Source organism: Silurus meridionalis, chromosome 27 (genome assembly GCF_014805685.1).
Source record: "Silurus meridionalis isolate SWU-2019-XX chromosome 27, ASM1480568v1, whole genome shotgun sequence".
NCBI lineage: Eukaryota > Metazoa > Chordata > Actinopteri > Siluriformes > Siluridae > Silurus > Silurus meridionalis.
In genome coordinates this window covers 18,335,981-18,360,980 of record NC_060910.1, presented here as the reverse complement: position 1 = coordinate 18,360,980, position 25,000 = coordinate 18,335,981, and the positions used below count along the sequence as shown (strand labels likewise).

Below are 25,000 nucleotides of genomic sequence, written 5' to 3'. Positions count from 1 at the left end.
AAGGGAAGTGTTAGAGAAATAATGCATGGGAGAGAGGGGGGGTTTGTGTGTGTGTGTGTGTGTGTGTGTGTGCGTGTGTGAAGAGGGTTCTGGTGTGGTGTGATATCAGATTTAGTGTGAGTGTGTGAGAGAGATAAGAAAAAATGCTCAGAGCTCTTTATCATCATCACCACATTAAAACTCATGTGAGGAGAGCACGTACACACACACACACACACACACACACACACACACACACACACACACACACAGAGAGTCTGAGCGTTTAACTCTGCTGTGTACACATGGCTTTAGACACTCACACAGACGCTGTGTCTGGTTTTAGGATCAGCAGGTCGTGTGTGTGTGTGTGTGTGTGTGTGTGTGTGTGTGTGTGTGTGTGTGTGTGTTTTTACACATTGGATCAGCTGTAAGCATGATGTTTCAACATTATTCCTGATTTTATATATATATATATATATATATATATATATATATATATATATATATATATATATATTTATAAAAACACCTTACTTGTATTATTATTATTATTATTATTATTATTATTATTATTTAAACTGTAATTATAATATTCCAGTGTATAGTAATTTCCGATAAAATAAATGAATATAATAAATAATACAAATAAAAATATATATATGGTGAAATATAATCAACTACAAGAAAAACATTTCCTCACTAAACTATTCACCTAATAATTAGTAATATAAGAAATGATGTTTAATAAAATGAAATATAAATAAATCTGATCATATAAAGTGATAAAAGCTCAAACGTTAAACCGAAGCTCTAATAAAATAATCATATCTGAAAAGAAGTTTTAACTTATTATTAATGATCATCTCAATATGACCTAAACTTTGTTTATATCCCATAAAATTATAACTACATTATTTATTTATATTATTATTTATATTATTTCTCACATTCTGCAATAATAAACATCTTCAATTTGTCAAATATCACATACAGAATTCACACAGCAATCAAATGTGTTACGGCTTTTAAAGGCCTCAGTTACCTTCACATCTCAGCAGCTTCCTGAGGAACCTGGACTTCTACTGCAGGATGTGGTGTGAAGCTCAAAGCTGCCTGAGGAACAAGACATCAGATCTTTTATTTACAAATCACAACCACTGCTATTACGCAACACACACACACACACACACACACACACACACACACACACACACACACACAGAGCACTTAATTGGTCAGTTTTGACTTGAGTGTGACCTCTGACCTTCAGGTGAGAAGTTAAGCTGTGTTTTCTCTCTCAGGACCCTCCGGCCGTCACACAGCTCATCGCCATGGTCACACATCTCCTAAATGACAACATGAAAGCCATCGCCATTGTGACCCGACTCTCCAGTGACCATCACGGGGGTCATCACTATGGTCACACACCTCTTAAATGACCATCAGAGCCAATAAACACTGCTAAACACACACACACACACACACACACACACACACACACACACACACACACACACACACTGAGGGTTTTGCCTTGTATTATCAGGTATATAATCTCTAACAAGCTGCTGTAAATATAGTAGTAATTGTGTGTTTGTGTGTCTCTGGTGTTGATTTAACATTTATAGTATTTTGCACATGCGCCTCAACACACACTTCTTTGTGTTCCTGTTGTTCTCCACGTGTTATTGCAGGTTTTGTGCAGCGTGAGATGAACGCACGCACTTGTGTGTGTGTGTGTGTGTGTGTGTGTGTGTAATAAACTCGGTGACACATTCTGCATGTTTTTTCACAGTTTAATAAGAAAAAGTGTTTCATTGTTCATTGATCACATAAATAATACATTCCACTGATAACAGAAGCGTACAAACGGAGACACGAGCAGAAATATTCACAATCTTTGGCTACGTTTTTGTTACTAAAATAAATAAATAAATAAATTAATAATTAAAAAGAGCGTGTTGAATCATTTCTGTTCAATAAATTAACAAATAATTAAAAAGTTCATTTACAGAGTCGTCAAGACAGGACTCGCCGATCACGGCCTTGAATATAAAACAGGAATAAATACAAATAAATATTTTAGCTTTAAGAAAAAAAACAGGACATTTTTATTAGAGGAAATGCCATAATGAGAATAAACTATAAATGCTGCACGAGGACAAGATCATGGACTGATTTAAACCTGGTGTAGATTCAAGTCTCAGGAGGGTTTCATGAGATTTTAAATTTTTCTACAAGGTCCCATAACACTGCTGTAACATCATCATCACAACGTTTTCACAACATCGCCAGAACGTTCAATTCAGCCTTCAGCAAGTCTTTAAAATCTGTCATAATTTACTGAACTCACTGTGAAGTGTGTGTGTGTGTGTGTGTGTGTGTGTGTGTGTGTGTGTGTGTGTGAGAATAACACATTAACATTATATTGGAGTGAAGCTCCTAGATGACTCGTGCAGCTCCTGCAGAGGTTCTAGAGCAGTGGAGTTTGTCTAAAGTACAGAACACGTTCTAGATCCCGTGTGAAGTGAGTATGAAAGCTGGATCGTGTGCACTCGGTGCAGATTTGTCACACAGTTGGTGTAGCTGCAGCAGGTCGTGTAAATTCTCCAGACGGTGGTGAAGGTTCTACCAGCTCTCTGCCCCATCACTGCTGGATCCAGGTGAGTGTGTTTCAGACTGTGAGCTCAGGTTCCTCATGTTCCCCGTGATGAGTGTGATGAGCGTGGAGGACGAATGTTCTGTTTCTCCGTCTCTCTGGTTCTCCAGCAGCGTGAGCAGGAATGTGATGTAGCGCATGGCCAGTCTCAGGATCTCGTTCTTGCTCAGCTTTTTCTCAGGAGGATGAGTCGGGATGAGCTTCCTGAGTTCAGCAAACGCCGTGTTAACGCTCTGCTGACGCCAGCGCTCACGAGTGTTACTGAGCACCTTACGAGTCATGCTGAGAGAGAGAAAGAGAGAGAGAGAGAGAGAGAGAGAGAGATTAGCATTTCTCTTTGGTTTTTCTGCATCATTACATCAAAAGGGTTTGTAAAAAAACAAACAAACAAAAAAATGGCTACAGGGTTGATCCATAAAACTATATACAGGACTCCAGATTCTGCTCAGCAATGTTAGAAAAGCAGCTAGAATTTACCGTAACAGGATCTGCTTGAATATTACACCAGGATCTCAAACTGTGCTTGTAATATTATAACTAAGAGAGATTCTGATGATCTCTATGTACAAATGATTCTGGATTTCTTTAAAAAATTAAAAAATCAAACCAACATTATTTATTTTGCCTGTAAAATTCCAGCATTAGTTTCAGATTTTTATGTAAAATTATACGACAAGATGAAACTTTACCACAAAAATGAAATTAAAGAGATAATCGACTTCAGGTTATTCTGAAATCATGACTTCTACTGAGTATATTACTGATATAACTGCTTTTTACACAAATAATACAAATAGTGAAGTAAAACCACCCCAGAGAGAAAATAAGAGATGCATGTTAAATTGATGAAGCTTACCTGGGAGTGTGTCTCTGAAAAACGACGGTGCTGAAGGGTTCGTGGTAGTCAGGGGGACACTGTGTCCTCTCACTGTGAGCTGCTGAAAGACACCGGTCAGTGTGTCCCTCACACTGTGATGTTCAGACAGTCTCCGGTCAGTGGATCTTCTCACTGTGAGCCTTACAGAGACTCTGAGCTCTGACACAGACATGCTCTCAGAGAAAAGAAAGAATAGCCACAGAGGGAGGAACGGAGGGGGAGGACGGAAGTACCAGCGAAGGCTTATGAATTTTACAGCTGTATTGTATTTGTCCTGACACACACACACACGCACACACACACACACACACACACACACACACTTATTTACAGCTGCCAGTATTAACACAATATATAAAGAGTATCTGAAGGTTTTAACCCAAAGTACAAAGTAAAATTTTTTGTTCTGTAGAATATTTAAATGAACTCAAATAATTATGCTTAAATTGAAACAAATGAATAATTAGAGATGAAGGTTTTATCTTTTGTGAATGACTTTTATTAATACGGTCTAATCCCATTAGATTTGATTGTGGTGATTACAGTAAAGCTTCTAGAGTGTGTTTGTGAAATTTGAGGTCCTGGAGATTCTGCCTGTGAAACTACAATGATTATTATTATTAGTTCCTGCCTGAGCACAGGGTCGAGACTTTGTCTATTCATTTAGAACAAACATCCTTTATGTGTTGTGCAGCTGCTGCAGATGTTCTGAAACAGTGCTAAATACATTAAAAACAGTATTACTTTACTGTTAGCGCCATTAAATCCTAAACATTTAAATAAATGTGAAATGTCAGTCATCAGCATGTGAATCAATAGAATCTGATATAAACCTACATTCAGGAATAATCATTTCATATATAAAATACATTATTTGTGTGTATGTGCATGTGTATGTGTACTGCATCATGCTAATCATTCTGTCAGTAAAACACTGAATGAGAATAGTGACATCATCATCATCATCATCATCATCATCACCAGAACAGTTTGTGATTGGTTGATTTCTTCTGACAGGGTTACACTCGGGGTTTATCAGCTGTGTGCTAATCTCATTTAGTGTGACTGCAGGGAGACACATGAATTACACACTTTATACAAAAATACACACAAACCTGGTGGTAGAAAAATCACCTAAAATCCCTCTCATGCAACACATCACGTTTAACAATACTATAAAGTACAGATTTACTATATTCTATATATAATTAGACTTTTTTTGTAATAAAATGGAGTCAGTATAAGAATGTTGTTAATGATAATTTCTGCTGGATGTTTCTCTCTCTGTCTCTCTCTCTCTCTCTCTCCTCTCAGATCTGAAGCGTCTGTCTAGCTGAATACATTGTGTGTGTGTGTGTGTGTGTGTGTGTGTATGTGTGTTTTTTCCACTAAGCGCTGGAGTGTTTTTTGTGAAAAGTCTCTCGGATTTTCATGGATTTGCATAATGAGATTACGGAGGGCAAGCGGAGTGTATACACACACACACACACACACACACACACACACACACACACACACACACAGCACCTGCAGCTCCCATTCAGAGCTCCAATAAAGTTTAAACAGCACATCGCACATCGTTCTTCACTCCAACCGTCCACCTTCACATACTGCTCACTCACTACATATAAACAAAATGAAGCTCCATCCAAACGTTTTCATCCCGCCATAGTCCACACGCCATCAATCCAACCATACGACAGAGGTGGCAAAAGTACACACATCCTTTACTTAAGTAGAAGTACAGATCCTCATGTTTTAAAATACTCGGGTAAAAGCTGAAGTACTGATTATACTTTTTTACTCAAGTGAAAGTAAAGAAGTCTTGTCTCTGACATGTACTTCAGTAAAAAGTAGTTATTACTACCTGTTTTAGCTGTTAACTGGACCTCACATCATAGATAGAACAGCTTGACTGCTGCTGTTGTTTGCACTACACTGTGTGTGTTTATATTCAGTCCCGGGTCTAGTCTTTACACTTCTCCTCATACAGTACTGTATATTCAGAGTAAACAGTAGGTTTACTAGTTGGTGCTATCTCAGGTTTTGTGTCTTGTCTTCTGTCTGCACTGTCTGTCTGTATTGTTTTTTGTCTGCACTGTTTGCACTAGGTTGCACTCGATGCACTTTATGTAGCTTGTTGCTGTTTAGTGTAGCACCAGGGTTCCGGAGGAACGTTGTCTGGTTTCTACTGTGTACTGTGTAGAACTTGACTTGACTTGACGGTGAGGATCAGGGTTTGAATCCTGCTTTCTCCCTGCTAGTTGCGATGTCGGTTATGTTCCTGCTTCCTAAATCTTTCTTTAGCTTTATAGTCTTGTGTTGATGGTTTAAAGGTAGATAGACCTGCTCTAAACAAACCTCTGGGCCTGTCTTCCCTGATGGTTCAGTGGATTAAATCAAGTGTTTTCATATTGGTGGGGTTCAGGGTTCGAATCCTGCTTTCTGCCTGCCAGTCACGATCAGGATTCACTTCCTACATCTTTCTTTAGCGATATATTTTTGTTTTTAATGGGTTGAAAAGAAAGATAGACCTGCTCTAAACAAGCTTCCGAGCTTGTCCTCACCGATGGTTCAATGGGTTAACGTTGGTGTCTTGCCGGTGGTGGGGTCTTGGTTCGAATCCTGCTTTATACCTGCTATTTACAATGTGGGTTCAACTTCTGCTACTTACATCTGTATTCGCTTCCTACATCTTTCTTTAGCGTTAAATTCTTGTATTGATGGTTTGAAAAGAAAGATAGACCTGCTCTAATCAAGCTTCCCATCCTGTTTTTTCCTGATGGCTTAGTGGGATAAGGCTGGTACTTTGCTAATGTTGGTGGTCAGGGTTCAAACCTGGCTTTCTGTCTGCTAGTCATGAGGTAGGTTACATTCCTGATTCCTACATCTTCATATTCTTGTTTTGATGGGTTAAAAAGAAAGATAGACCTGCTCTAAACAAGCTTCCCAGCTTGTCTTTCCTGATGGTTCAGTGGGTTAATGCTGGTGCCTCTCTAATGGTGTGAATCAGGGTTCAAATCCTGCATTGTCCCTGCTAGTCATAATATGGATTTGCTTCCTATGTCTGTCTTTAGCATTGTATTCTTGTGTTGATGGTTTGAAAGAAAAGATAGACCTGCTCTAAACAATCATTGTAGCCTGTCCTTCCAGATGGTTCAGGGGGGTAAGACTGGTATTTTGCTGTTGGTGGGGTTCAGGGTTCGAATCCTGCCTTCTATGTTTCTTTCTGGTCTGAATTGCTTGCTTTGAAGCATGAAACGAAGGATAAACCCCCCAAAAAAAGAAGGTGAGTTGTGGGACTTGATGGCTTTGTGGTAAAAGCCTTACCTCTGAGCTCAGAGGTTGCTGGTTCAAATCTGGCTTGTCCCCATACTGGGTAAGTTGTGTGGAAGTTAGTGTGTGGTGAGTAATGGAGTGGGTGACTGAATAAAGGCTGTGAAGACCTGCTGGGTTACAGCCTCAAAATGACAAAAGAGTTTTGCATTTAGGAGGAAAGAAGGGGCAAAAGTAAAATTATTATTATTTTTTGGAGCCTATGTTGAAACTTTTTTGGATGTTTTTGCTTCATAACCCCCTGTTTTCAGCTTCTCAGGTGCTGGGGGGGGCTGATGCCCATATATTGCCCCCCCGTTTCAGGATATGCCCTCTGATACCATCCACATCCAACCTTCCACGCAGCCATTTCTGACTCCTTCTGCACTACTGCCACTGTAACTGTAACCTTAGACACTCTTAACTTTGAGTCCTGGCCGGGGTTTGAACTGGCAACCTCTCAACCCAGAGGCAAAGCTCTTCCAATTGAGCCACAGGATCTCCTGCAAGAGCCTGATTTTAGGACCTTTTGGTTCTTTTATAAAACTTTTTAAACAATTTAAAGGAAAGCTAAGGGGTAGGAATTGAACCGGGTGAGTCAGACAGCAGCCACCACTTCACTGACCATCACACCAACACAGGAGAGGCAACCAAGCCTTTGCTTATTGGACTTTTGGCTTTTCTATAGTTAGGAGACCACTGTTTTCTCTTAGATCATGATGGTAGAGGGTCAAAACTTCTCCTTCCTGTACATTCTCTCAGTAACCGGACGTCTATGAGAAGTGACTTAGGTACAAGAATCACATCTCCAACACCTGCACCACTGATATACCATGATTGACCAGCAACTAATTTTAATGACCTTTTATTGTTCTGTTTTAAAAAACTTATTTTACTGTTCAATATGAAACTAGAGGTGAGAGGTGCTTTTTCTTTTTTCTCCTTTCACGACGGTAGCATTTAGACCGCAATTAGATGTCCATTTAAGGCATTGGGCAGAGGCTCTTTTCCAGTGTAACCTACAACCAAACAAACAAGGGCTATGGGCCTGGCACGAGTGCACAGTGGCAGATTGCTACTGTTGGGATTGGAACTTGTGACCTTTTGACCCAGAGACCAAAGCCTTAACTACCAAGCTACAACCACCACCATACAAGAAATGACTCAGCTGTACAAGAACCACAAGTCCAACACCTGCAGCACTGAGGTAATTCTTGTACCATGATGAAACACAGTCAACCAAAGACTCTCTTGTCTACCCTCAGGAGCCTTGGTATCCGTAGAGTATCTCGCTGAGGTAAAGATCTCTCGCTGAGGGAAAAACCTCTCACTGAGTTAAAAACTTCTGAGGTAAAGATCTTTCACTGAGATAAATATCTCTCGCTGAGGTAAAGATCTCTCGCTGAGGTAAAGACCTCTCCCTGAGGTAAAAACATCTGAGGTAAAGAGCTCTCGCTGAGGTAAAAACCTCTTACTGAGGTAAAGATCTCTGGCTGAGGTAAAAACCTCTCGCTGAGGTAAAGATCTCTTGCTGAGGTAAAGACCTCTCGCTGAGGAAAAGACCTCTCGCTGAGGTAAAGATCCTTTCGCTGAGGTAAAGATCCTTCCGCTGAGGTAAAGATCTCTCGCTGAGGTAAAGATCTCTCACTGAGAGAAAATATTTCATTGAAAATGCTCATTTAAAATGTAAATCGTTTATGTACAGGAAAAAAAGATCCATACTATGTTCATAATGTGTGTATTTTTGAAAGCGGGTTTGCTGATTAATGTATCATTTAAATATTGAGCCTTTTACTAACTGCAGTAATTACTAATGGAAATAAACACTGTTATGTGTAACTCTGAGACTGTAATGTGGGAAAGCCTGCAAGCTGTGGGTCAGTCTGTGGGTTTGTGAACAGAGAATGAAAGATGAAATGAAAGGAAAGATTTGAACAGCATGTCAGTTTCTCACAGAGAGAGAGAGAGAGAGAGAGAGAGAGAGATAAAGGCATGGTCTTTACTGTACTGTTAGAGCTGTGTTTATTTCCACACTTCCCTCCTTCCCATGTTCAACTCTTTTGTTCAGCAGATACAGTGAGCAGGGAAAGTAAACACACATTCAGTGGACAGAGGGGGATCATTTATAGAACCTGCATAGGAGCTGAGAGAGAGAGAGAGAGAGAGAGAGAGAGAAAGAGAGAGAGAGAGATTGTATAATAATAAGAGAAAATACTGATAAGATACAAACTGGTATGTGAGGTAATTTTGAGAAATATTTAAGATACTATATTGTAGTATTTATTTTTAAGTCAAACGCACGATCTGGGAGGAAGCATAAGATTAAGGATAGAAAATGAGACAGAAGTGAAAAAAGAGACAGTCAGAGACAATGAAAAAGAGTGTAAGAAAGAAGAAGAGGGAGTATAATGTCCCATGGGAGTACTTTTGTCCTGGTTCATTGCTCTGAGGGCCTGGAGTGAGACTGCTGTTCTCTCTGATAAACACTGATTTTTCTATCCTCTTCCTCTCTCTCCCTGCCTGGTGCAGATAAGGACTTCTGCAAATCAACTGCTACCTTTCCTACATTCAGATAGACCCCCCCCACACACACACGTGCACACACACACACACACACACACACACACACACACACACACACACACACACACACACAGTTTTTAACAAAAGTCAGTAAAATTCAATGCTTTGGAATATAAACTAAAATAGCAGATGCACATCTAAACAATTTACTGAAATAAATGAAGCTCTTGGTGGAAATGGATGCTTATAATTTTTATTTACGTAGAAATGGAGCTTAATCAAGGAAACAATCAGAACACAAATTAGCCTATTAGCAAGGACAGTACCCCAAAAAGAATACAGCAAGAATTTGAAAGTATCATGAATAACCCAATGGACTACATTTTCTCAATAATCTCAAGTTCAGTAGCTTAAAGAAAAGAACATTTACCCCTAACCCTAGTTTTCTTCACATCAATTACCATCATTATAACATTTTTAGAATGTTTAGAATGCCATGCTGATTAGGTTCTGTTGCAGTTTAAACCCTTTGACACATCATATGAATGTGCCGGCCAATTCCACATTCAGGAAAAGATAATACATTCTGATCAATTAAAGAGAGTTAATTACACCATGTATTATTACTAATATATTATTCATATACTAATACTCAAGTAATATATATGGAATATTATTAGATGTTCACATCACAGAGATGCTGTGTTTTTTAACCCTTTCTTGATCTGCACTGCGAGTTTCCACAATGAGATGCTGTGTCTCATCTCCATCTGCTCAAGATCCTGAAGACAGTCAATGGCATTCTCGTTGATCTCCTGAATGTCCAGGAAGGCTTCAAATGCTTCTATAATTCTGTGCACACAATAGAAATAAAGAATGGTAAAATTAATAATAAAATTACACTTACTGATTCATATCTCTTCCTCAGCAAAAAATCAATAAATTGGTTTATAATCTCTGGCAGCCTGAACGATTATGAACCTATCCAGAGCCTAATAAAGTGGAAAATCAACATCCATTATTACATTTATGTGTTTTGTACAGACAGGGTTAGCTGCTATAACTGTTTTACATAAATAATATATACATTTTCATTTTTGTTGAGATTCTGTTCAATACTGAACCAATGACCCAAAGAAATATCTAAACAGATATTTTGAGGGTGCATTTAAAAGGTACTCACAGTATAACATCTACCAGTTATACTATTTCTATTTTATTTCCTGGCTAAGAGTTAGTGTTTAATGAGGTTCATGCAGCATTCCACACTTTCTGTTCAGCAAAAGTTAAGTTGTGTTGTGTAAAATGAATAATGAATGTAAATTAAAACCCACTTCCAGTCTGGACGGACATCTCTGAGAGCGATATTCAAGATGACATAGTGAAGCTCGGTGATGAGAACATCCAAGTTAGTGATGTTTGTTAGAATTGTCTTAATTTCATTTATCTGATCGGTGAACATCTCATGGAAATCCTGATCCTCGATCATGATAAAGGGATTCTTGAAGAAAAAAATGTAAAAAGTAGTTACATGTCAAGTCCTGAAAACTGAGGTTACAGTAATGTATAATCATAATGCTTAATGATTTAGTAATATGTTTTATAATCATCTTTCACACATTAAACTACTAGAATGTAGAATGACAGAATGCTGCAGGTTAACTGTACCTGATTCATCTCAATTAACAGAGATGACTGTCTCAGTGATAGCGCTTCCCACAGTGACTGAATGTGCTTTACCTGGCTGGATTTCAGCACCTTGAAACAAAAAAAATTACTATAAGCGTATTTGTTACTCATATTTCGTGTAATAGAGCTCCCTAGACTTTGAACCAGACTAGTTGCTTGCTGGACTGTTTACTAATGATGATTTGTGATAATGTCATTTAAAGCACTATAAAAAAACCTTACAAATATGTTTGTTTTTATTTTGCTCCTTAAAAAACCTTTGAATTATATTGTATGTAAGTTTCCATTTGAGCACTATGGGTGAAGACTTTGGCTGTTATACTGCAGTTGTCCACTAGATATCCCCATCCACCCTTTTTTATTTGTCCCCTTTGTCTGTATTGATATTTGTCTCCACCCGAGTTTGCACTTCCCTGGTATTAAAAGTCCACCTGCGTCTCAGTTTCTTGTTTTTGATGTTGTGTGTTCATTCTTTGTGTTTGTTTTCAGTCATAGGCGACTCTTCTCTTTTCGTGTTTTATTTGGTACATCGTTAAAAAACTAACTTTTCATTGCGTCCATCTCTGCACTTGGACATTGTCTCTCATGTCACCAACCCTGGTTTGAGCCCCAGTCCTGACACTGTGGTGTTTGATTTCTTAACCAATCAATTTTCTTCACGACTCAAAGCAAAGTAATATTGAAGGTGATGCAGGTGTGAACAATAAAGAAGGAAAGATGTAGCATAGAAAAAAGGATGCACCTGTAGGTTCAGTGTCTGCACTCGGTCATCCAGTTTTAGGTCTTTCATTAGGTACGTTATGAGCTTCTGCTCTGGTGCAGGAAATGAGAGCTTCAGAAATCCAATCACAATCCGTAGAGTGGAAAGTGCTGCGGAGATCTCATTCAAAAACCGGAACTCGTTCATGATGCAGTTCCTGTCATTGGTGTTCAAAGGTTCCTGTGTGTGTGTGTGTGTGTGTGTTTCAAACAAAACAAATTCATTGTTTAATTATAATGATTTTTAGCAGTCAGATTATTATTTCTATACAGCATTTAAACACCTCTAAGATGAAATAGCGGTCACTGGGCTCTCTGCTGATTACAATAAAAACATGAAACATTGTGAAACAGTGATGATCAGTTCATACCAGCTTGTCCTGCACTTTCCTGAAGAACGCACGCATCGTTGTTCCTGAGTCATATTTAAATAATGGAAGCGTCTGTAGAAGGAGACAAAGAAGATTTGATCAAATAAAACATGCTTTATTTAGAACATGCAATTTTGCACGCGTTTTGGACTGAATATAAAAGAACCAATAGTGTCCAGAGTATACCAGAGCTTTAAACATTCCTCCATAACAATCAGCACTTCTCTTTTTTCTCTTTGGAGTGGGAAAGCTACACGTCCTGGTGAAAATGACGTACCTGAATGAGTGTATTAATAAAAACCTGGACTACTGTCAGAGCTGCTGTCAGAGAGAAATAATCAACACCTTCCTACCGTTCACAGTGTATGTGCAGAACACAATGATGTGTCTTTGTGCTGTTTTGAAGTATATCATTGTGATGTCATTGTTTAATGATGGCAATTTTATGGTGGTTAAATCACATTTAAAAAAAAACATCTTATTTGCTGAAGTCTGAAAGTAGCCTTACATCGTCTTGGATCATGGGTTTCTCTGTGAAGTATCGATCTATTATCTGCCTCTCCACAGTTTTAAAGTGATAGTTGGTGATATGTTTCCCATCCTCCTGCACCACATGGTCGATGTTTGAAATGGCAATGGTGAGAAAGTCTTGATCAGGAACACAAGTGATGACATGGGAAGGCTTGAGCTCATTAGCAGAGATTTTCCTTAAATAAAAGTAAAAAAAAGAATAATATTAACCATAAAAAAATTACAATGATGTTACAATTGGGCATTAGAATTCATTTCAACTTCTGAATAGAAATTTTTACCCTATAACATCTTATTTTTGAAAAAGAACAGCTGGAATATTGTTTACATATAAACAGTTCTTAGCCATAATGAATTGCGATTTTATCTGATTCGGATCACATCACTATTATAATCATTCATTATTATAATAATTCAGATTTTGAGACTGATTAAGTACAAAAGGTTCTTCTTCAGCAGGACAGTTTCTGTTCAGAAGTTCTATGTTTCTAATGGATACACTCAGTCCCAGTTAAACTGCAGTTGTTTCGGTGTACCTGTCTGTAGGGTTGGTGATTTCTATCAAGTTGTTCTGCATCTGTACGAGGTACTTTGTTATAATCCGAGCAACAGAGCGTTCCATTGGCAGAAGGTCCACAATTGTTAAGTCATTTTCGTCTTTTTGCTTCAGCTCTTCTGGTACATGAATGTCTAAACAAGATGTCACAAGTTTTTAAGACCACTTCAAGTCATTATTCCAGCCCACTGCTAAATCTCTGTTCACTCTAGTAAACACTTTCTTATTTTTACCCTAATAATGGTGTAAATTTTATAAAACCTTACAGCTAATTGCCTTCAGATATTTCCATAGCATCTTCATAATTTCAGCACTTTCAGTAAAGGCCTGCTGCTCATAATCTAAAAGAGAATCATTCATCAATTATTGATAGTGAATGAATGAAAGTAAACAAATAACCATTCTATGCATGTATTTTGTTCTGTTCTATGCATCCCACCTGCTACATGGTCCTTCCTGAATGCATTCATGGGCACATTATTGAAGCATTGTGGATCCAGGTTCTCAAAATAACACATCAGCTTCTGCTGAAGGCTTAGCACTTGAGGGAGATATTGGATGTGTCGAATGTCAGCATGCTGTAAGTAAATAACAAATAGACAATGTATAAATAAGTCTGTATATAATGTTTGATTTATATAATATAAACAGTACTTGTGAAAATATAAAAGTGTAAAAGTGAGAATGTTTTAAAAATACAAATGTTTCAAGATTATTTTGATCAATTAGCAGAATGGAATGTAAAGTAACAGAAGAGAAATCCAACTGAAATCAGTATTTGGTGTGACACCGTTTGGCTTTCACTAACTGAAAGCGACTTTCCCTAGACAAGCAGAGTGGTTAAACATGCTATTTTATAAACATAAAACACACCTTTTTTAGGAGTTGTGAGAGAACAGGAACACTTCTCATTTCTTCATCTTTCTGTTCAATTAAGTGACTAAAGCGTTGTATGGTCATCCTTTGCTCAAAGTTCCACATCAGCAGAATGTTGAAAACTCCAGAGGTGGGCAGGTTCTCCACTGCTGGTGTTTTACTGTAGATGATTTGTGCCAAAGTGTCCATGCCACTCATTTTCAGAATATAACGCTGTGCATCCTCTAACTGAGCCTCATAATTCTATAAAAACAAACAATATCCAAAGATTAACATTAAATGAATATTATGTTGTAATCATATTGTTTATATAAACACCAAATAAAGTTAAACATGTAAACATATGAATACATGTATAAACAAACACATACATAAATGAACATTTATTCTTTTTTTATATTGTGAATGTAAACTTCATTTCAATTGAATGTAATTTCAGTGAAATTCTACCTGAAAAAAAGCCTGAAGCCTTTGCTGAACGGCGTTCTCCCACTCAGTCCTTTTATCCTCACTGTCTGTTAACTGAAGCTGAGGGTTTGACTCTGCAAGAGAACAGCAAAGAGTTTCCTTTTCTGTCCATTCAGTTACTGCATTATTCAGACTCTGGGACATATAAGTTTGTTGTTACTGTGTTACATGTGAGTTTCTCATAACTGGAACTGATTCAACAATTTTCATTAACAAATAATGAAAAGCAGTGAAACAGTTAAATTAGGACATTTTACCAGAGGAACTTTCCAAGATGTACTTTAGAAACAAGTGGACAGTCATCTCAGCATCTTGCTGACTCTTTCCTAAAGTTTTGCCAAGCATTTCCAAGTCCTTCTGAAGGTGGTGAAGGAGGTGCTTCCTGACATCATGTGCTCCTTGTGGCATCTCGATGAGATTCTGAACATCCTGAACAACACACAAACACGAACATTTACATCATATACTTCTGCCTGTAATTACATTACAAACCATCTGAATACTTCTGTATGTGATATTTCAGGGTTTTTTGTTTTTGCAGACATTTTTTAATAGTTTTGTCATGATGGGGTACTGAGTGTAGATTAATGAGAAAACAAATCTAATTGAACGATTGTAGTAACAGGCTGCAACATGTGAAGGGGGTCTGAATATTTTCTGAAAGCACTATACATATATAGTATCAACCATGAAGGCCTGAATGGATGTCTTTATGTAAATCTTTATGAAGATGTGTTATGTAAATCTGTGGTTTCTGAGGCTGGTAATTCTAATAAACTTATCGTTTATAGTTTACGTTTACAGTAGCTCTAGATGTTTGAATGCTGACAGTGGAGTGGGGGTGGAAGCTATATGTTCAGAGATTCCCTGTGTATGCATTACCTTTGAGATCTGATGTCATAGCTATTCTTGTTGGAGTTCCAACCTGCACTCTTATCATACTCTACAATGTCCTGAACTATTACACAAAAAACCTAACAAATATTCCACGTCTCTCTCTCTGTTGAACTACACATGCACCATCCCTTTGATTTTTTCTGTCCTGATGCCCTACTTCTGAATGCAGTTCTTTTAAAAGGAAGTAACTCACTGTAGCTGAGGATGGTTCCACTTGAACAGCATAAAGATCCATTCAATTATTGTAGAGGGTTAATCTCAAGAAGCATGAAGATGTTTTTTAGCTGTAATTATTATAAACAGTCTGCTGCAATACAGTTGCAATAACCATGAACAGATGTACATTCGAGTCTCCATCAGTGAGACTAAACATGAACGGACATTTGGTGAGGATGAGGATGGGTCCATTTTTGAGTCTGGTTTCTCTCACGGTTTCATCATCATGAAGTCTCAGGAAGTTTTACCCTCACCACTGTCCACTCCGGCCCACTCATAAGAGATAAACTTATAGGGACTAATTTATACATTTAAAATGTATATCTGTTTCTGTAAATGTATATCTGTAGAGTGTGTACTGTTAAAAGCAGTGTACTAATAACGCTGAATTAAACAGAATTATCTGAAGGCACCTTCATTATTTATTAACAGTTATAATGACCTTTGATGTCACAATGTGCTCATTATTGGTGTTATGATCAAATCAGCTTTATGCACATATAGTGCAGTATTGCAGCATCACTTAAAATAGCTGCACACACACACACACACACACACACACACACACACACACACACACACACACGTTACATACCTCAGGGTGTTCAGTTGTACCCCAGATCATGGAGGAATGTATTAAAGCACGCACTATTTGAAGTTTGGCACCATAAAGACTTCTCTCACTATCCTGTTCCTTCCGACTGTTAGGATCACCAAGGTTGTGACCTCTTCCTCTGCCCTGTGCATTACTTATATCAAGAACAAAATCACCAAAATCACTAAAAGCATTGTCTCATAAAATACAGCTTGTTTTACTTCATATGCTTAGTAATAAACATAACTGTGTACAGCAAAAACATTTACTGTTTGTGTCAAGATTTCACAATCCCAGTTCCAAATAAGTTGGGACACTGTGTAAAATGTGTATTTCATAAAGCCATATTTAATTTCCAATAGAACATAGAAAACATATCGCATTTTTAAACTGAGAAAAAACTGAGGAAAGTGTAGCATCTGCTCTTCTTTTAACAACAATCTGTATAATCTGAGAACTGAGGAGACCAGTTGCTGGCGTTTTGAGAGAAGAAAGTTGTCCCATGTGTGTCTGATTCAAGATTCTAGCTGCCTAACAGTCCTGGGTCTTCTTTTTTGTATTTTTTGAATTCATGATGCACCAAATGTTGAGAATTGTTGAAAAGTCATTCTGTTGTACCAGATGCAGTTAGCATTTTCTCGCTGTAACTTCCCTGAAAAAGATGTAATCTGGATGGAAACATGTTGTTTTAAACATGTATATACTGTACCTGACAGCATTGACGGTGTATTTCCAGATGTGCAAGCTACCCATTCAACAGGCACTAATGCAATCCCATACTATCAGAGATGCGGCTTTTGAAATGAGCGCTGATAACAAGCCAGATGGTCCCTCCCCTCTTTACTCCAGAGGACGTGGTGTCCAGAGTTTTCAAAAAATATTTCACATTTTAATTGGTCTGACAGGCTAAATTAAACGAGCTTTGGCCGAGAGAGGACAATCCCTTTTTATGCCTACTTCAAGAGCTTTAGCCTGCATTTGTGGATGACATGGTGAACTGTGTTCACAGACAGTGATTTCTGTGAGGTGTTAAAGAGCCCATGCAGTGATTTCCATTACAGAATCACATCTGTTTTAAATGCAGTGCCACCTGAGCGTCTGAAGATCACAATCATCCAATATTGATTCTCTCTAAGACTAAATCTAAACACTATTTATACCAATCATCTCACTGACCTGTTGTTACCCTAATTAGTTACAAAATGTTGTTCCACTTCTTCCTTCTTAGTAACATTTAAGTTTCGAACGTTTTGCCCTGCCTCAACTTTTCGAGACTTGTTGCAGCCCTCAAAATAAAAAGTCTTATTTTTTCCTGAAAAAGGTACATTTCCTCAGTTTAAACTCTGGATATGTTTTCTATGTTATATTGTGAATAAAATATGGGCCAATCGTTGCCTTCTTATTTTTATTTACATTTTACACAGTGTCTCAACTTTTTTGTAATTGGGGTTATGCATGACACTTTAAAGCATAAAAGGGTTAATACACACACACATTTCAGACAAATAAAGGTATTATTAAAAATATATTATAGACAAAATGTGCAGAAGGTATGATAAATATAGACATTAGCATATCTCTTAATAAATATTAATAGACCCAATCAAGCCCAATCAAAGTTATGTCACAGCCCAGATTTTATTCTGCTCCACATTGGTTATGTTGTTAAGCTTTGGTAACTACACACACACACACACACACACACACACACACACACACACACACACACACACACACACATACACACAGGTCTTGATATTTACACATTTAAAAACTCACTTACTTAAACTCGTTAAAACCTGTCACAGCACGGTGTTGCTCACCACCCACTTCACTGCCACAGCTAGCACACTTTGATTTTATCCATGGTCTCCCACACTAGGTTCAACACAAACATAATATTTTATGCTGTTGTTACAGTATAAACTGCATATAATTCAACACAAAAGCATTATTTGAAAAATGGAGCTTATACTCACATTGCCAATTAAAACAGGTTCCCCACACTTACACGCTGAACAGAAAGTGTTAACAAAAATCAGCAGCAAATAATGATACTGATCACCAATCCACTCCTGTCTACATCATGATATACTGATCATTACAAAACAACAAACAAGAACAGGAGGCAAGACGCATGCTTAATGTCTAAAATCTTCTTTACAGGAACGGACAAGAACAAAACTAGACACCCCTCATAGTGATCATACAGAGAGTGAGTAGGAGAAAATAGTAACTCAGACACTGTACACTATTATATTGTTAATAAAGTTTTTTTAGATGACATAAGAAATCAAACCTCACCCCATAATTTTACATTGTCTACTGGACCATTTGAATTCACTGCATCCTGATTCCAGTTTTTAACCCAGTCCTGTATTTCATTTACTGAGTTCGGCATGGTTGGAATGTAGAAATCCTGCATCAGAAAAGTGTGTGTTTTTCTACTTATAAAGAACATATTCACTTTTAATCACCACATTATCTGTGTAAAGCTGCTTTGAGACAATGTTCATTGTTAAAAGCGCTATACAAATAAAAATTAATTGAATTGAACTTTCACAGAACTCTGTTATCATTTACAACATCTTGAGACTTTTTATGAATCTAAGAATGAATTGAAAACATATCCATTGATGCAACGTGCAATCCCAACCTTGCATTTTCCTGGACTGAAGCACAGAGCGTTCAGTAGTTTGATCTCCGGTGCTGTAGAAACATGTGCTGCTAGTGCAGTGTGTAAAACAATCTGAGACACACCGCAATCCTCAAACTCTGACTCGCAGATTTGAACAAGTTGTTCCCAGCTGGTGTCTGTGTTTGACTTTATCCTCATCTTGGAGAGCTAAAATGAGTTATAGAGTTGCGTATGAGATATGGACTGTACACAAGCCCTTTATTAGGGAACAGGGGACCTCATTTAAGTGCTTATACTTTATAAGCACTTAAACTATGCAGCAAGGACGTACTACTAACCTGCCTTTTCCTTAGCATAATAATAATAAATAATAAATGTGTTACTCAGTGAATTTACTGAGTCTGATCAAATACAATTCTATTTATTAAACAATAATGTGTTGCCCATTAAAATGACATAAATCTGAATAGTTTAATCATAACATGACCACCTGGGTATTACTATTAAGTATTTAATGATCAATACTCATGCACAGTTACATTACAAATCTCACCAGAGAGCCTGCATTGTTGGCTGAGGTTGTGTTGTGTGTGGCCTGTCTTACTGCAGCTAGTGCCATACACACCCTGAAACACTGAGTGCTTTCAGCAAACTCCTGTTACAGTAAACACAACAGTAAATAAACAGGTGTGGGTATATACAGTACAGTCACACGTTTTATTCAGGTGTGAAGAAATGCTCTATAGGAAGTAAAAAATATTTTATATATATATATCTCCATGTACAGTACCTCTGCAATCTCATGTGAAGGATCTTCTAGAGCTTTGAAAGAGTCAACAGTAATTTTGTTGTACATTTCCTTGTACATCTGGAAATGATCCACTGATTGTGTAGATATGTCCTGCACAAAGCACATTACTTTACAATTACAACTTTCAACTGATAAATGTTTATACATTGAGAAGAGAATTTATAATATATATATATACAGTATATATAAATAAAGATAGATAGATAGATAGATAGATAGATAGATAGATAGATAGATAGATAGATAGATAGATAGATGCCCAAAAAGTCGACACAAATGTATGTTGTATATTATATTCAATTATTCATTAAATAGCATCACATTAATGAACTCATTTATTCCCTATTCTACATTAGATGAGAAATGAGCAGATTTGTACCTGTTCGTTCAACACCTCACTTGGTATAATCCACTGAAACCCTTCAGTCTGTCCAAGCTGCTGGACAAGGCTGAATCCATACGTCTCACAGACGTTGCGTAGCAAAAATATCTTTGGCCATGGACTGTCTGTGTTTGACAAAAACTCCTGCAGGTTTCGCAGGAGATGTCTGCACTCTTCAGCATCAACAGTGACTTCTAAAGAATAAACCATTACACAGCATTTATCTTATTATAATAACTTCAGGCATTTTCCAGTCACACCAAAAAAAGTCTGCAAAAAAATCAATGATCAGAACGACTATAAGAAGAATGAAGATGCAGGATAATATGAAGGAGGAGGTCACTGGGCCCAGTCTAAGTGATGGCATGCCTTGAGCTCAGCATGATGAAAGGCTTAAAATGAAAGATAAAATCTATAGTGTTTGTATTGTAAAAGTCAAACTTCTTAAAAACCTTTAGACAGTACACTCCTGATGGCATCAGAGGCAACCGTGATGGCGAACCGCAATTTTGCGATGGTGTGTAGATCCTCAGAAATCATGTTCCGGTTAGACTCGTTGAAACCCCGGGTACCGAGACATTCGATTGCCTTGTTGATGAGACAGCCTTGACTGGAAAAGTGGATGTGGTCCTGCAGGACAATTTAGAAGTACAGTATAAAAAACATCTCCCAGCCCATAAGAACACGTATGATTGCATGTATGGTTCTGGCTGTAATGGACAAATAGGTTTGTGTGAAATAAGAATCCAGAAGGACACAATGTTACTCAGCATGCAGCGATAGTGCCTACTGACTGTGGCGTACTCCTGCTCATCACCTGGCACGAGTATGTAATGGGGAAAATACACCAAAACACTCGACAATCGCTGCTTACGTCAATGAGAATGTGCCAAAGTTTCATGTACATTGTTATTATTTGCCTTTTACACTACTGGTGTTCTTGACCTTTCCACATGCTCCCTAACTAGAATCATATATGTGAAACTTCCTAGAGGAATAAAGTTTATTATTGAAATGGTTGCAAGTAACTCAAGAAACACAATGCTGAAAACAGACCTCAATGCTGCGCACCACCATGAAGTAGATTTCATCCGTGTTCCTCTCTTTTGATTTCACAGCCTCTTCAACAAACCTCTGAAGCTGAGGTGCCGTTTCCTTCATTCTGTCCAGAAAACAAACAACAGTTCTTAATCTGAAAGGCATTTTGAACCAAATACTCGAGTTTGGCAATATAAGTAGCACAGTTTTACAATTGAGCAACTTTTACTTACATTCATATTTAATGTAACCTAATTTTTTTTAGTCATTCCACAATAAATGAAAGTAATAATTGTTATCAGATTACTCACACACAGCGTTTATTTATTACAGTGTCAATGTTCACACTGGTGTAGTGCAATTTATTAGAAATGAGCAGTCATAAGGATTAGATCCAGTATGTCACTTTCAAAACGGAATTATTTAAAGGTAGAACAGACACAATACCCGCATTTCAGTAGGATCTTAATTATGAGAGACTGGACAGCAGGGTTCGGTTTCATGTACCGCTGTAATGTGGACTTCTCACTTGTACCTGTAAAAATATTTGATAATATATTCATTTATTTGAAGATGCCAAGAATGTTCATTTTACTCTGATGTGCAACACCAAACATTTCTAGCATAAATCTCTAGACTCGTTTCACGACTACAACGTTATGAAAGGTTTTTAATAATTCAATTATAAATATTTTTTTCCTGCAATTATTTTTATTGTAATGTGTTTGTTATTGAATAAAAAAAACTATACTGATTACCCACAGGCTACATTACCTTCTGTATATGGTTTACAGTTTACATAGTCCAAGAGTTTGTTTAGTACGTTGTCAGTCAGCTGCTCTTTGCTGCTGATAAACTTCCACATGAACTCCACAAAGAATGAATTGCACTTTCTTCTGAACCTGTTCACTTTGAGAAAAGTTTCTCTGGAAAAAAAAAACACACAAAAAGACACATGAACTCATGTACACTTGAAATTGATAATAAAAACTCTTTAGCCATCAGGTGCTCCTACTTGGCAATGACTCCACAAGGTTTATAATCTCGACTGATCGGCTTTTTGCATGTTCTACACTGTTCGTCGTTGTGCTCCTTTAAACAAGATATGTGAAACATGTGTCCACATTCAACCTCAGCTGTGTTGTTCTCCGTGAAGTCTTCATCACAGTAGCTACACACGACTCTGATGATACAGAAAAAACAAAAATAGATTACAGAGCAGTACTTTATTACACACACACACACACACACACACACACACACCCCGGGCAATGGTAAAGAGTAGAGGATTTAGCGGAGCATGTTTTTAACACTGGTGATAAATACACAGATTTAGTTTTAGTAGCAGAAACAAAAGCATATCATCACAATACTGTGTGAGATTTAATAAATGAATACATGAGAACATGAGAATAATAATAAGTTTTATTAAATTAATTTCCCATAACCTGCTTTACTCTGCCACGGCACTGGGATTTTTTTTCTTTCTTTTTTTCTCCAAAAAACATTTCCCATCAATAAACCCTTCCAATAAATGATTTTGATTTGCAGTTAATATACATTTTTGTGCAACATTTTTCATTCAGGAACATTTTTGTTGTTGTCATTTGACTCACTTGAACACATTACAAACTTTCATGTTGCATTTAGTCAGAGTCCCAATAACATGTTCAATCACACTCTCCATCTCACTCCCTTCTTCTGAGTTTAGTTTCTGTACAGATTAAGGAGAACGCGTTATTCTAACAGAACATATTTCAGATTAAACAGGAATTTAATTCATAATAAATAATGATTTAATAGCTTTAAACAGGATCTGAAAACAATCCGTCATACCTTCCATGCAAAAATCAGATTTCTGATGAGAAATGTGAGCAGCTTTTTCTCCATTTCCTGCTCATTTTGTAAGAGGTGGTCCATCAGAAGGTAAATGATCCAAGTACTTTTCCAGAGATGTCTGCAATATAATACAAGTTTCAGTGAACTTTTGTTTTCTGTAAACGTCTGTATCTTTAGTTATTTTGCAACTTGCTATTTCCATGTTTTACTTTTCAAAAGAACTTAAAGCCTAAAAAAGGTCAAACTTCAAAGCTGTCCTGCCATGACTTTATTACATCATACTATTATAATAACTAATAAGCACTGAATAGAACTTAGTACTTATTGATGATAATATTGATTGTCCTTCTAATAAATAATAATAGATAGGTCATCATTGTTTATGAAATATTTATGAAACAATGCTTGTATTCAGAGTTTTTAATGCAGGTTTACTCTTCAGATGATTAAATCTGTGGGCACAATAAAAAAAAAAAAATAAGTAGACTGTGTAAATGTAAATAAAAACAATACAAAGTTTGGCAAATGTCATAAAAACATATTTTATTCACAATAGAACTCTGGCTTGTTCCCAGACGTATACGAACCTGTCGCAGCATTCAAATTTAATTTGATCTTTCCGAAGTTCTATTGAGGATAAAATACGGGTTTATGAGATTTCCAAACGATTGCATTCTGTTGTTATTTACGGTTCACACAGTGTCCCAAATGTTTTGAAATTGCAAAAAAATAATGGTCTCTGTCTTTTTCCACCTTTGGCCATTAGTGATCCATTACAATCTAAATTACTGCTGTGCTGAGGAGCTTCAATACACTACCATCTCCTGGTCTTTTCAATTCCACAGCGTTAATTCACTCTGTTCTACATCAATTCTCATATAATTCTCTGAAATCTTTCATGTAATAACATATTATCATTAGAGATTAAAATAGTCCCGTAAGTAAAACCTATAAGTCTATCGTTTGTCTTCTACTACTGACTGGTTTAGCAAAAGATACCTGATTTTTGTGATTAGCGTTTCTGCATTTTCAGCATGACATGTCACCAGGGAGTCCTCTGAAAGGATCAAATCAACAGTCACAGACAGGGACTTCACTTTCTTTAGCCACTCCTGGCAGCTGTTAAAGTCTTTCAGCTCATGTTCTTTTGGCTGAAGACCCGTGAGAACCCGGTTGAGTGCCTTCAAATATTGATACATCAGTATGTTAGTGAAAACATGTCACGTGTTGGTGATTTTGAAATGGCGTGATCTTTAAGTGATGGAAAAAAGGTAATAAAATCTCGAACCTCGGTCGCTTCCCCTGCAGTCAGAACATCCTTGTTTTGGGAAAATAAACTGTAGAAAAGTTGATGGTTCTCATGCATGTATTTATTAACTACATACAGCCAGGGCAGAGGAACACAGTCAGGATCATTTCCCGTTAGATTGCAATAGAGACGTGGTGTGAGTCTAGTGAGCGCTTCTGAAAAAGACTGCAGGACAGAACATGCACACGTTTTGCCATAGGTTTATACATTTTATACTGAAAAGGAGAATAAAAAAGTCGATCTGTCCTCATTGCTATGGCTGAAGCTGGCTGACCCTAACCCCAGAGACCCAGAGAGACTGCAGGATACTACATACAGACAGTAACACTGATCAAATCAAATGTAGGATTTATATCAATAATACCACCATGTTCATTTATTATCTGACGTCAAAGACACCCCACCCCACCACACCCCCGAATGGTTTCATTTGTAGCAGCGAGTCATTTTCCTGATTATTTATAAACTGCAGGAGCAAATCTAACTACTAAAACACAAAAACATTGAGAAGGTTTGATTTCACTTACCTTATTTAGCTCATGTGGATAGGATGGCATTGAGATGTTGACAAGATCTTCAGAAAACATGGAAAACATCTCATGGCCTTTTGTGATGTTTTTAATCCAGGAAAGAGGAATCAGTTCCTCAAATTTCTCCAAATACTCCTTT

At 37.3% G+C, this 25,000-nt stretch overlaps 2 protein-coding genes across 4 annotated transcripts in view; both read right to left on the bottom strand.

Moving 5' to 3' along the window:
• Positions 1-2,609: 2,609 nt before the first annotated feature.
• tal2 (T-cell acute lymphocytic leukemia 2) lies at positions 2,610-4,231 on the bottom strand. The gene is made up of 2 exons (XM_046841438.1): positions 3,498-4,231; positions 2,610-2,923 (listed from the first exon to the last, which is right to left on the bottom strand). The coding sequence occupies exon 2, from the start codon at positions 2,920-2,922 to the stop codon at positions 2,611-2,613; it is 312 nt and encodes a 103-aa protein (XP_046697394.1). The 5' UTR covers position 2,923; positions 3,498-4,231; the 3' UTR covers position 2,610.
• A 5,364-nt stretch (positions 4,232-9,595) lies between these two features.
• Positions 9,596-25,000, bottom strand: part of LOC124380418 (E3 ubiquitin-protein ligase RNF213-like) — a 50,229-nt gene continuing 34,824 nt past the window's right edge. For all 3 annotated transcript variants that reach the window (XM_046841380.1, XM_046841382.1, XM_046841383.1), the window contains 30 exons: positions 24,859-25,000; positions 24,311-24,496; positions 24,022-24,203; positions 23,020-23,140; positions 22,800-22,897; positions 22,199-22,366; positions 21,958-22,109; positions 21,631-21,718; positions 21,202-21,307; positions 20,598-20,775; positions 20,143-20,339; positions 19,743-19,853; positions 19,506-19,607; positions 18,971-19,159; positions 18,619-18,733; positions 18,294-18,328; positions 18,098-18,192; positions 16,315-16,468; positions 14,864-15,035; positions 14,589-14,680; positions 14,136-14,381; positions 13,702-13,840; positions 13,529-13,603; positions 13,243-13,396; positions 12,684-12,882; positions 12,176-12,247; positions 11,788-11,985; positions 11,025-11,114; positions 10,691-10,857; positions 9,596-10,208 (listed from right to left, as the gene is read on the bottom strand). The exon at positions 24,859-25,000 is cut by the window's right edge and continues 19 nt beyond it. In XM_046841380.1, the coding sequence (XP_046697336.1) occupies positions 10,046-10,208; positions 10,691-10,857; positions 11,025-11,114; positions 11,788-11,985; positions 12,176-12,247; positions 12,684-12,882; positions 13,243-13,396; positions 13,529-13,603; positions 13,702-13,840; positions 14,136-14,381; positions 14,589-14,680; positions 14,864-15,035; positions 16,315-16,468; positions 18,098-18,192; positions 18,294-18,328; positions 18,619-18,733; positions 18,971-19,159; positions 19,506-19,607; positions 19,743-19,853; positions 20,143-20,339; positions 20,598-20,775; positions 21,202-21,307; positions 21,631-21,718; positions 21,958-22,109; positions 22,199-22,366; positions 22,800-22,897; positions 23,020-23,140; positions 24,022-24,203; positions 24,311-24,496; positions 24,859-25,000 (4,186 nt within the window). In that variant the 3' untranslated portion in view covers positions 9,596-10,045. The remainder of the gene's footprint in view (positions 10,209-10,690; positions 10,858-11,024; positions 11,115-11,787; positions 11,986-12,175; positions 12,248-12,683; positions 12,883-13,242; positions 13,397-13,528; positions 13,604-13,701; positions 13,841-14,135; positions 14,382-14,588; positions 14,681-14,863; positions 15,036-16,314; positions 16,469-18,097; positions 18,193-18,293; positions 18,329-18,618; positions 18,734-18,970; positions 19,160-19,505; positions 19,608-19,742; positions 19,854-20,142; positions 20,340-20,597; positions 20,776-21,201; positions 21,308-21,630; positions 21,719-21,957; positions 22,110-22,198; positions 22,367-22,799; positions 22,898-23,019; positions 23,141-24,021; positions 24,204-24,310; positions 24,497-24,858) is intronic.